We start from the raw sequence: 12,705 nt of genomic DNA on the forward strand, positions 1-12,705 counted from the left end.
AAAGACTTTTTCCCCACCAAGCAATCATCAGATATTATTTTTTTTTAAATAATGTGATCAACTAATCACTGTGGTTTTGAGATTATCAATGAACTGGTCTTACATGACACTTCGGATTCAAAAAAAGTAAGATTTAATAGTACAAGGCCTCAGGCTGCATACATTTATGGCTACACAAAAACCAGCAAAGTACCTGACAATACACTGAATGGTGGGCTTTACCCATGACATTACCATCACAGCGTTTTTTGCAGGTTACAACAAACCAGTATTAACAGCTTTCTTAAAAAATAAATTAAAAATAGATATACATAAACTGACCTTTTACTTGCTTAAATAAGTAAATTAAATTTGAGCATGTTAAAAAACTATATTGCCATACCCCAGTCCATAAATACTATGTTTACAAAAGAATCTGAAATGTATGAATAATTTACATCTTTAATTTATTGTTGCTCTTTCTGTTTGAAAGGAAAACGGAAAGCAGAGAGAAAGAAAGAGCACATGAAGCCAAGGTTCAGTAGGTCAGAGTACCTGAGTATCCTTGGTAGGTTCTGCGTCAGAGCTGGCACACCAGTAGAAATAGAAAAGTGCACGAGCAGCAAAACAGAGAGAGATACCAAGATAGCCGAGTTAATGACCACCGCCCCGCCAACGAAGCCAAACACAAACAGCAGCATGCATCCAGGATTCATGGCGCTGCGCTGGCATGGTGAAACGCCGGAACCAAGAAGGCTACACAGGGGCCGAGGGTGTATCTTTGTAGGCAAAGTCTGTCATTCAGCCGCTGCCACAAAAACAATGCCATCAGCAGCAGCTTTCCACTCTTCTGCAGCAGCTCCAGAGCAATGACATCACCGCTCTCCTCCCCCTCGCGCCCAGAGCCGCCGGGCTCCTCGCAGCATCTATGCAGCAACGCAGAGACACAGCCAGCCCGGGAGTTATTCTCCCCTCCTTCCACACCAAGTTCATAGGCTAGAGAGCTTCCAAATCTGCATAATATATTCACACCAAGCCCTCAGAACAAATGGGTACCACGATGCACCCCTTCATCAAGCCCTTCATCAACCCGTACACAAAGCCACAGCAAGGTATCAATTATTTTGGGACAGCTCTGACATTTTTCCCTGCCTACCCAAATGCAAACACTCAAAAAAGCCAAAATTGTTTAATGCTAACGTACAAAGTATATCTCAACGTTTACCAGTACAGCAGCAAAAGCCTCTTTCTACTGATTTCTACACTATTCTCTTACCACATTCCAATCATACAACAAATCTTTCCGAATCAGCCAAACCGTTGTTGTAGGATTAAAGAACAAAGTCTTGCAAACACAAATGAATGGATTTTTTTTCTTTCATTTCAGGGCGAGAGCGTAATAAATAGCTTACCTAATTCTACTGTGTGTTGTGGATTCTAGCTGATCACCCCCTGTTAGCTGATGAAGTTTGGTTCTTTCCAAGTGCTCCATATAATTGTGAATCATCTGTTTAAAAGGACAGAGAAACAGCAAGAAATATTTAGTAACATTTACTTTTACTACAACTGTGTAATTCTTGGCCAATATAATATAATCTTCCCCTGCAGTGCTAAAAATAGTAAAAGCATTCAGAAACATTAAAGAAACAGATAAAGAAAGAAGCAAAATTATACAGTGTGTAAAACCACAAACCAGAAGAGATGCCTGTAATAAATAAAAAAATTGGAAAACTTTCATGCACAGGAAAACATCCCAAGGGCACACAAAGTGCATGTGAAGAGTTTTGAACAGAAGTACCAGGTTCAAATTAATTTTGGAGGCGAAGACCTCTATGCCCAGCAGATATTAAGGTTTATTATGACACAATACATTTCACTATAACCTAATTGCCAAGTACTGTGAAGGTGAGAGAATATGCACCTCAAATATTAAATGTAATGAATCCACAAACCAAGAATCAGATTATTTCCAGAGGCAGAAATATGAAGTCAGCACCTTTTCTAACATTCAAAAAAATTTTACTGTTCTGTCTTTTCTAGAAGTGAAGTTTGGTATTAAATTATCTAGACTGACATCTCATAAAAAGGACTGAGCGCCTGTGGGGTTTTAGCACTCAAGAGCAGCTTTGCTTCCTTACTCTCTTTTACGAGAGAGCCACAGGCCCACATGCAGACTCCTGCAGTCATGACTTATTTAACAAACCCTGATTCCAATCGGCCAAAGGATAATGCTACCCAGCATGTAACCGATCCAAGACACGCATGGTGAGATGTAACAGGTATCGCTGCATCACTCCAAAAGGTGAATTTGGATGTATACGTCTTTGAAATGAAAACTGGGAAAGCCTGAAGAGAAGCCTATGTGACACTTGGTATTTTTAGCACTCCTGCACTCACGTTTCACAGATGAATAGGGCACTCTCAACACCACCAAAACAAAAAAAAAAAAAAAAAAAAAGAAAGAAAGAAAGAAATCATAGGTGTACTGCAAAAGAATGTAGTGTACTTTTTTCCTGAGACATATTCAGGTCATATCTCAAAGGCTTCCTCTAGAGAAAAAAAAACCAAACCTATTCTGTAAAACTGTTATTTCTTCTGCTATTCTGGAAAGGGTATACACAAACTCATAGAATAGTGTTATTAACAGGCACTGGTACAACCCATAATAGATAACCTTTTATTTTGGGGGCAGTTGTATACATTAGGACTGAATTCAGCTGGACCTGGAAACCTACATCTCCGTGTTACTTTCGAGTCAGCACTGATGTGTCCAAGGCCAGTAAAGCTTGACCTTCACATACTATTAACTTCAATTAACAGCAGCTTTTCCACAAACACTGCTTGCCAGCATTAGCTATATCTGAATATATATATCCTTAGTCCGAGAATTTTCTGGTAGAGTCAATCGGCTTAAGATACCCTGATTGCTGGATATTCTATAAATCAATAGCTTACATGGTAAATACTGGTTACGTACAGATCCTGGTCGTCACACCATTCACCTGAACTCAACGTAATTCAGACCAGAAAAACAAAAATCTCACTATTTTTAGAGAAATGTTATATAATATACTTTAACTGCTGTCAAAAGCTTAAAAAAATTTATCCTCCAACAAAATGACATAAAAGCAGCATTTTACTAGGACCATCTTGTTTGCTTTCTGAATTTTTTTAAAGCTTAGTCATACACAGGAGCAATCAAAACGTGAAAGCTCCACCTTCAACTATCCACAATTCTTGGTTTTTCTTTTTTTCACCAAGCAACCAAAATTAGGTGGTCCAATGATTCCTGTGCATAGTTTTACACGAGTTTATTATAATTCACATTAATTTAGAAATTCCAGGGAAAAAATAATTCATAACTTTGAAATACACATTAAACCACCTGTATCCTGCCCATGTATTCCCTCATCATGGGAGGGAAGATATTAATGAACACAATCTGACCTACCCACAAACACTTCGGTTTGCAGTACACCAATTGGTTTCTTGAAGTAAAATTTTAAACAGAACATCTGGGGTGCTTTTTAGCTAGTGAACGGAAGCTGAGTAAGTAGTACCTTTCCAGGAACAACTAACACATGGGGGGGGGGGGAAGAATAGGTCATTAAAACCTGCACAACTTTCGTGTTTTGCAGAGTACATGGTTTAACCTACTTTCTTCCCCCCTCTCAGTGTATTCTTTTGTTTACTGAAATGTCTCATCATATTTATTGCCCACATACAGAGGCTAGAGGGCAGGTCAATTTAAAGGACTACGAAGTTTAGTATTGTTTGCAGATGAAAATGATGCTGATGGTAAAATGATGAAAATCTGTAGGTCACGTAGTTCAGCATAAAGTGCATAAGCTATAGGAACACAAAAATAAGATGAAAAAACAAATACATGTGTAGTGCAGCTTGGCAATTTCTCTCCAGATCCAGGCTATACATGCCTGTGGTGTCCCAAAAATCAGAACAGTGCCCCCGTGTAAAGTCCACACACTGTCTTGATCCAGGGTCTCCAGGACACAAGTTGACAATACTGAAACATCGTCCACAAGGAACAGATTTCCTCCCCTCCCCTCCCTACCCATTGACAGGGCAACCACACGGCTGGGGCTGTACAGTCATGAGACACAGGGCATGGATTCTCAGCTTCTAGAAATTAGTTAATCAAAAGGCTGAACTAATAAATACTGTAGCTTATTGGGAGGTTAGTTCACTGTAACTGCTCATCTATAATACAAATTTTGAAGACTCCCTCCAAAACCACTGGGATCTGAACCAGATGACCTCCAGAGGTCTTTTCAATCTAAATTACTCTAAGCCTCAGCATATACTTGAAGTGCCATCCTGATAAAAAAAACCCACCCAAACCAAAAAGCCTAACCAATTAATGCACTAGAATTCTCAGTGCTCAAAATCTGATCAGAAGTTTTTCTATGTTTTGAGATTTCTCAGCTATCCAAAGAAATAGTTTTAATATTACTGACAATTTAAAAATAGACTTACATTGATTTAATTGCTCCCTACTCAGCACAATTCTTACCAAAGTTATGCTGAAGGGCAGATGACAAAGGACTATATCTACTACCCTGCTCTTCAATAAAAGTTGCAGTCAATATTTAATCATCTTTAACCTTTCACTACTGACAGCTCACCTTGCTGCCCCTGAATTTCACAAGTATTTTCATTACGACCAACTGTTCAAGGAAGACATCATAAACACTGACCACTTCAGCACTGCTGCAATTAAATACATTGCTCAATTACCATTAGCTGAGGGGATTAAAGATAAACTCAGAACGTGGAAGAATTACCTTATTTAGTTAACAGCATTCCACAGTTCACGTGTTAGCTCATTTTAGGTCACAACACGTGCAAACTGACTACAATGAACTTTTGAGGACACTCCAGCATGAACATGGAAGTCATTCCCTCCGAATGCACATGACAATTACGCAACGTCTTTCCGTCTTGAAAAAATACTCAGATCTGTTTCCTCATATGGCACATGACAAGTTCTACAACTGCAGAAAGTGTTACAGGTTTTTCTGTGTCTTAAACCTCAGCATTCAGTGAAAGACAACTAACATCCTGTCACCAGTTTCTATTCCTACCCTTACAAATACGACCACTCCCAACGCACACAAGCCTGGTATTTTCTTTGTCACAAACAAAAGCGTGTATACCATGTTGTGGTTATTGTTACCTGCACGTTTTCCTTAACCAGGTTGAAAGCATCTCCTTTATACCTTCCTTTCTCTCTCAGTCCTTCCTTTTTGTGTCAATGCTTTAACTCCCCCAGGACAGGTTTTAGTAATTCTTTTGCTGTCAGACCAGGCTCAGGGCTACAGCCCTCACTGCTCAGCCTGCGGATCCAATCAGGTTTGGCACAAGCAGCTCCTCCCTTTGGGAATGTGCCACCAACTGTGTATATATAGAACTTTCTGTGTCCCACATAATCTCCATTTATTAAGGTAACGGACATCTCTAGAATCTCCTTGATTCAGTACAGAAGTCCTAAACATACTTCCATGTAACTACCTTTTACCTTTAATTATTTGCGGTGACCTTGTCATCCAAGTAAAAACACCATTCCCACTGGTGAGCTTGACACATCTTTAACCACATACAAGATGATGTTGCTGGCAGATACAATAGTACGTAAAGATGTTCAATCCAGCCCTTTACACCAAGTTGTTAATGCTTAGCATAAAGCTTTAGAAATACTATTTGCTTGAACACATACCTAAAGTCTGACCTCAAGACACTGTGCCTGGTACCCATGGTTACCCACAGTTGTAACTAGACAACTTCCATTTGGCCTTCTCTTGCCGTTTCCCTATACAGGGACTTTTGCAGGGGATAAATATATCCAAATGAACCTGACAAAGTACATTCCCAATGCCAGCGACAGGCTCACTGTTCTGTCACATTGTATCAGTGCAGAACACTGAGAAACTTCCATGGCCCAATTATGCTTCATTAAACTAAGCCTATGTTCTGTGTGTCAGGGAAAGAGATATTGAACCATCTTAGCCTTGTGTTTACCAAAGGATAAAGAGAATCACTTCCTTAAAAAGAAAATAAAGTTTTATTTTGGAAATCTGTTTCGAGTAGTGCCACAGGTGTTAGGCAACTCTCAAGCAGATGCTAAAGTTCTGCTTTGTCTCAGTTTCCCAACTGAGTAATAAAAGTAGAACAGCCTTCAGCAGAGCCTTTCTAAAGCCAGTGCCACAGTTTTGAAGTGCACCTCATTAACTATGCAGAAAACTCAAGAAAGACCCTTTACTTCCTGCTCAGGGGGTTTGCTCTGAAAGAGTCACTAGCAGCAGTGCATCATCTCTTTGCAGCAAAGGCAAAAAAAGCACCAACAGGTATGTAGAGAAGACAGGACTGCCTTTATACAGGGAATTTTCTATTAAACAGAACAGTAAAAGCTACAGCTGAGTAGCAAAACTCCTTTCTAAGTCTATAGAGCAAAGGTCTGAAGACTTTTTGATTAGACCATTGAATCCAGCCTTGTGGCTGTGTAATTACTTCCTGCATCTGGTCCTTTACAGCCAGAGAAAGATGAAAACAAGACTTTGCATAGTTAGATTCCAGAAGTCCAAAATCAGGAACTCCAGCATACGCTTTATTGCTCATCTGTTACAAGCATTACAAGGGAGGAAGATCAGCACAAGATCAAAATACACTGCAAGCAGGGAAAAGACAAGGGACCAGAGGATGTTAACTACGCAGGGGACCACAACATGGATGAAAGAACACGTTCAGGCTGCACTCATACATTCTGTTCTGACTGAACAGTTTACCCTCTTCACTACCTGCGACAAACGCTCAGCTGCACTCCACCTCCCAGTCTGCCAACTCAACTGCTCCGGTTATCACACCCTAATCCACTGAAAATCAAAGCAGTTAGCTCAAGCACAGACTTACCAGGAGAGGAAGCTTAAGGGGGCATAGTCCACTCACACCCATTAGCCCATCTCCCACTCTACAGAGAGCAGCCAGAAAAGAGAGAGGCTGATTTAACAGAAGGGTGAGGAAGGCTAAATACTCTTCCCAGAGCTGCACCCAGCCCTGCTGTTTCTGCAGCTGCAGACACCTTGTTGCTACGGCATGCTGGTGCCCCGGAGCTGCAATGCAGAGCCCTGTCGGTGGCAGGCTGAGCTCCAAGGAACACTCCCCACACTCATCACAATGCTCACTGCGGGTGTGGGATTCAGTTCTCTGGTTCACATCACTGGTGTAACTTCCCATGGCTTTAAGCAGTTTAAGTAGGTCTTGGTCCGTTTTGCCTGAAACCCTTTAGTTGAAATTGCTGTGAGTTGCTGAGTCAGCAAGCTTGCGGGGCAACCATCTCCTGCAAAGAGGTAGCCACAGGCACGGAGGGCTGAAAGAGGACAGTGAAGTCAAGAGCTGGAAGAAAAAGACACCCAAGTCCAAAATACTAATCTGTGAATTAAAGACTAAGGGGGGGGGTGGAGGGAAGCAAATTCTGAAGACAGGCAGAAAAGAAAAAAATTACTAGAAATAGAGATTGCAGAAAATGCAGTCGAGTCACATCTTAAACACAACACCTGTCAAGGTAATCACTGCCAACACCTTACAGCTTAAAAAGAAACCACCTTTCTAACATTCTGTTCATTATTTGATCAACTGATAGAAAAACAATTGCCATTTCAGTAGGTACCAAAGACGGATCACTTGCAAAGACAATGGTGAAGTTGATTCAGAAGGAAGTGTTCCTTCCTAGAAAAACTTCAAAGTCAGAAAGGTTTCTGAAACAAGTATTGTGAGAGAAATATTTAAGCCAATAAACTTGATAACTAAATACTTGAAGTAGGTTGGACATTTGCCAAAATATTGCATTAAAAGAAAAAAAATGTCGTTACTACACAGACCTAAAGCACTAGAATTTGATGGGACAAAGGGAAGCAGGAAATCCCAACGGGGGTGGGGAAGAAGGGCACCGTTATCGGACAGTCCCTTCCAGTCCCCAGGGATTTCAATCCCTGAGTCTTAAACACACACCAGACACCAGCATTAAAATGCTGACCTCCTGAGACAGTCTTTGACTAAGCGAGGTACATCAGGGACTTTGTACTTTGCAACAACGGGTCTCTCTAATTGTGCTCAAAAATGCCTTTACAGATGAAGATAAGGAATATCTAAGTTAGCTTCCTGAGGTTAGTCACACAGTTGTCAAAAAGGCTCCCAGCCTTCTACAACCAACCATACTGCTGGTAGCTATTCTTTGCCCTTAGTTCCCAGCCCAGACCTAAGCTTTTGCAGCCCACAAACCCATTACCCACCAACTCTCCATGCCCTATCTTTAATACCCTGTTGTATTTTAGCAGCTGCACGCTGGTGGCCTGAGAATTGTGTGTACCTCTAGTAACATCTACGCACATCTGTAACCTAAAGACAGAGACCAAACCATATGTAGACAAAAGCAGAAATATCCTAACTTAAAGGTGTTTGGTTTTAGAAGCTACATAATATGGATTTTTCTTCATCATTCTGATTTCCTTAAGTATTTTGAGTGGTCAGAAACAGCTGAACACAGGGAGAGAGGTGAAACATTAAAAATGAAAAAAAAATAATGTTGAGACTAGAGAAACAAAGAAAGTGGTAAACATGCTGGAAGGAAGGAGTACAGAAGACATGAGACCTGATTTTAGGAGCACAGAGGTATGAGTATACCATATTGCATTACAACTTAATTCTTTATGAAGAAAGGACATAGTCACCTCAGTAGTAATAAAGCCCAAGAAAACACCTCTCCCTACACCAAAGAGCGAGTTTAAGATGTAAAAGCATTTAATAAATTGGAATCAAACCAGCAGAGGCTGTTGTCCATTTTGGAGCAAAACCTACGTAAAAAGATATTCAGAACATTTCATTAGCATTTCATTGAATTAATGGTGCCCAATACATTTAGTTATCTTGAACTCTGCAAAACAGGATTCAGTAAGAACCTGTGCCATTTCTATTGTGGTGATACCCATAGGTTCTAACTAAAATAAACCAAAACTTTGCAAGCACACAGTACTCTGAAGTACGTCCAGTTCAAAAGGATGTAAAACTTAAGTGGGCAGCATTAAGCCTTATCAATTCTCATCTTAAATTTTGATTTTCCAACAGACACAGCACTCTAAGGCAACTGTTCAGTAACAAACATGATCTTAAGTAAATACATGAGTACTTTTTATTGAAGAGCTGCAGAAGTCTTGTCACACAGCATGCAAGAGCTACGTGTTGGTTGTGGGTCCAAGCCACTTTCAGCTGTTGTCAGTACAACATACTCATCTTATGATTGCTAAGGAAGTATTAAAGGTAACCAAATCCAACATCTGTATTTGCTTTCCCTTTCCCCACAGGTGGTTTTTTGAGCTAGGAAGACTCAGTATTGCATTTCCCACTTTGTTAATGGTCATCTAAAACAAGCTATCTGACCTTTCAAACAAAGGTAAAGGTATCAGAGTAAGCAGAAGAACTGTGCTCAATACTGGGACTTCAGATAAATCAGAATTACTCAGAGAACCCAGTCATTTCCTCACTAAAGTATACTAGTTAGGCAGTAAGCATCCCTGCATGGGAAATACAGCCTGCTCCTAAAAACCAAAGTGTTGCAAGTCCCTTTATGCTTCAGAACCAACTTCAAAAGTACGGCTCTTATTTATTTAATTTAACAAAGTCAAACTTGTCCCATCTTCATTGGAAAATACTGTTCTGAACAGCTATCAATAAGTATGGCAGGGACTTCCTTTAATCATGTATCTCAGTAGGCAGCCAGTTTTTGAAGGTATTTGTTCCTTCAACAGTACAAGTAAAACCAACACAGAAAACTGCTGGAAAGAGTACTGAGATTGCAATTTCATTTCTATTTCTTTGAAGTTTGTTAGCGGGCTTTGAAGAATTGCCTTTGAAATATGAAAAAGCAAATTCCTGATTTGTTTTTTTTTAAAAAAAAAAACAACAAAACAACAACTCTGAATAACTGACAAACCTATAAAACTGACAAACATGTCATCAAACTTACATGGAGAAATACAGATGTGAATGAGAAAAATCACATAGCCAAATGAAGTCTGGTTATAACATTAGCAATACAAACATCCGAGCATCAGTGAATAACCCAAAGTATCCAGTAATCTTCCCAACTGCTTTTCAGAACACAAAGTTTTCCATAGATCTACATTTTTACAGATACTCTGAATTTGTCTTGGCATAACAACCTACCTCTGTATGTCTTGAATGAAGTGCATTGTATTCTTTCTTGAGTTCTGCCTCCCTCTCCTCAAGTCTGCTAACTGGAAGAAGAAAAATTTTAAAAAAAGAATTAAAATTAAATTCAGTGCTCTAGTAAATGAGACTGACTTCCCTAGGACCAGGCAACCAGATCAGAGATGAGAGTATTCTCGGTAGTGAATAGCAAGTCGGTTCTTCTGTTTTTAAACTCTTACCACTTGAGCTTCCCAAGTAAACCACCAGCAGCATAATCTTACAATTTGCAGTCCTCTTAAACAGCCCAAATACTGCTAGTATGCCGATTGCTAGTCCAATGAGGGGAGGAGTGCGTTACGTTCAAGGAGCCCTTACTACCCACACTAATCCAGATTGTCCCACATGTCCACACAGAAACCATGGGAAGAGTCAGAAGCCACATCACATTGCTAGACTGAATCTTGGGTGAGAGCTATGACTTCCAGTTAAGGCTCTGCACTGGTTTCCTAGAACATAACCACACCATTTCCAGAGGTGTTTTAACTAGAGCAAACATAAACAAGGTATTCTTTAAAACAGCTTCGAGTCATATATTGTGGTACAAAAATTAAAAATTCTGCTGGCATTCACTCATATTCCACTGAGATTCAGGGAAAGAAAACATTTGAATATTTCTGTAGGTATTCCAAGAAATTAAAATACAGGGCACAGATTTAGTAGAACTTCATTCAGACAGTGAGTTTGTATTAAGAGGAGAAGATCTGGAACAAACCACAATATACCTGTGCAATTAATTTGCACGAACTACTAAGACAATTTAGAACTTTCTTCACCAACTTATTTTTTCCCCATTCCAACAAATTATTTTTTGCTGCTTAGATGCAAATTTTTTTTCTAGTTATTTTTGAGGACAATATTTGTGTGACATAAAGCATGTGTTTCAAGTTCTGTAACTGAGCTCTTACTCCACTTGCCCTGTTTAAATACCCCTATGAAATTTCAAATTTGTAGTTCCCCGTCTCCAGAGACTCATTGCCAAACACATTATCCAAAACAAATGCCAGCATCTTCTCTGCCCTTTGCACATTTTCATATTGCTAACCGGGCCTTCAGAAAATTAATTATCAATATACCATTTCTTTTTGCTCCATATATCTGTATTTTGGCATAGTATTTTATTGTAAGTATGTCTCAAACAAAAAAATATATCTTTGCCAGAGTCAAATGCTGGAACCAAAATACGTAATAGTCTACTCACTCCAATCTGTGTAAACATTCTTAGCTCCTAATCTAATCTTGTTCTTATTAGAACATTAAGTTCCTTGACACAACCTCTTCCATTCCACCTGCAAGTATCTGACCAAAGGTACTACATCAAATCGTATTTATACCAACACAAGATTGAACACTTTCATTTCTGCACTGGTACCGACGTGAACAAAACCTCTTTGGGTCAAAGAGCAGCAAGCAATGTACAAGCGTTTACAGCAGAAGAAAAATAATGTATTTTTGAGATGCAATGCAGGACAAATATCTAACTAATGGAATATTTTAGGTTTTTGATTTTAGCTAACAGATGTTTTAAGCCTTCCTACACATTTAAATCATAGAATGGTTTGGGCTGGAAGGAACCTTAAAGATCACCCAGTTGCACCCCTCACCACGGGCAGGGCCCCCTCCCACCAGCCCAGGGTGCCCCCAGCCCCGTCCAGCCTGGCCTTGAGCCCTGCCAGGGATGGGGCACCCACAGCTGCTCCGGGCAGCCCGTGCCAGCGCCTCAGCACCCTCACAGGGAAGGATTTCTTTCCAATATCTAATCTAAATCTACTCTCTTTAAAGGGAGGTAATATGGAAGCTTGTTATACATGCCTACAGAAACAAGCATCAGAATTTTTAGTCACAAAGCTTGACATGACAAACAAAATTTTATCCACTTAGACTGACAGTCATTCCAGTCAGAAGTAATTACATTTTACAACAGCGGACCATCAGAGACATCCCAGCAGTGACCAGTCAGCAGGTCCAAGGCAGAGCTCCCCAGCTTTAGCTGCGCACCCCACATCCCACAGTGGCTGGGCAGCTCACGTGTGAATCCACCAGCTCCGGGCTTTGCACCGCACTTCTCAGCATCCCTCCCTTTGCCGCAGTCCAAGGGCCTGGTAACCTTTCTGCTGTACTAAACCTGCTTTAGGACAGACAAATAGCCTGGAAATCAGCAAGTGCTAAGTGCATGACTAATCGGCTTCATATTCGGTGAAACCATCTGCCTCTCCTAACAAGAGTGCCCAAGCACCTGGCAAGAGGTGGGCAGCCCTGCCACAGCTCCGTGCCCACACTGTTGCCCTGCAAAACGCTGCTGCTTCACGCTGGGTCCATGTGGCATCACCAGGAACTTGCAAAGAAACCACGGTGATGTGCCCCAACATCGTTCGGTATGCTTGTGTCTAGACACCGCAGCCAGTGCTGGCTCCTAGACATTAATTTTATCTGGTGGATTCTGGGAGAGGT

At 40.5% G+C, this 12,705-nt stretch overlaps 1 protein-coding gene across 5 annotated transcripts in view; it reads right to left on the reverse strand.

Moving 5' to 3' along the window:
- The window catches only part of SPAG9 (sperm associated antigen 9), a 65,903-nt gene that overhangs the window by 37,208 nt on the left and 15,990 nt on the right, over window positions 1-12,705 (reverse strand). For 3 of the 5 annotated variants that reach the window (XM_055725730.1, XM_055725723.1, XM_055725740.1), the window contains 2 exons: window positions 10,213-10,283; window positions 1,392-1,486 (listed from right to left, as the gene is read on the reverse strand). In XM_055725730.1, the coding sequence (XP_055581705.1) occupies window positions 1,392-1,486; window positions 10,213-10,283 (166 nt within the window). Of the gene's footprint in view, window positions 1-534; window positions 813-1,391; window positions 1,487-10,212; window positions 10,284-12,705 lie in introns of those variants that run through there. The other 2 variants (XM_005447270.4, XM_005447271.4) reach the window with 2 other exon arrangements.

This window comes from Falco cherrug, chromosome 1 (assembly GCF_023634085.1).
Source record: "Falco cherrug isolate bFalChe1 chromosome 1, bFalChe1.pri, whole genome shotgun sequence".
Lineage (NCBI taxonomy): Eukaryota > Metazoa > Chordata > Aves > Falconiformes > Falconidae > Falco > Falco cherrug.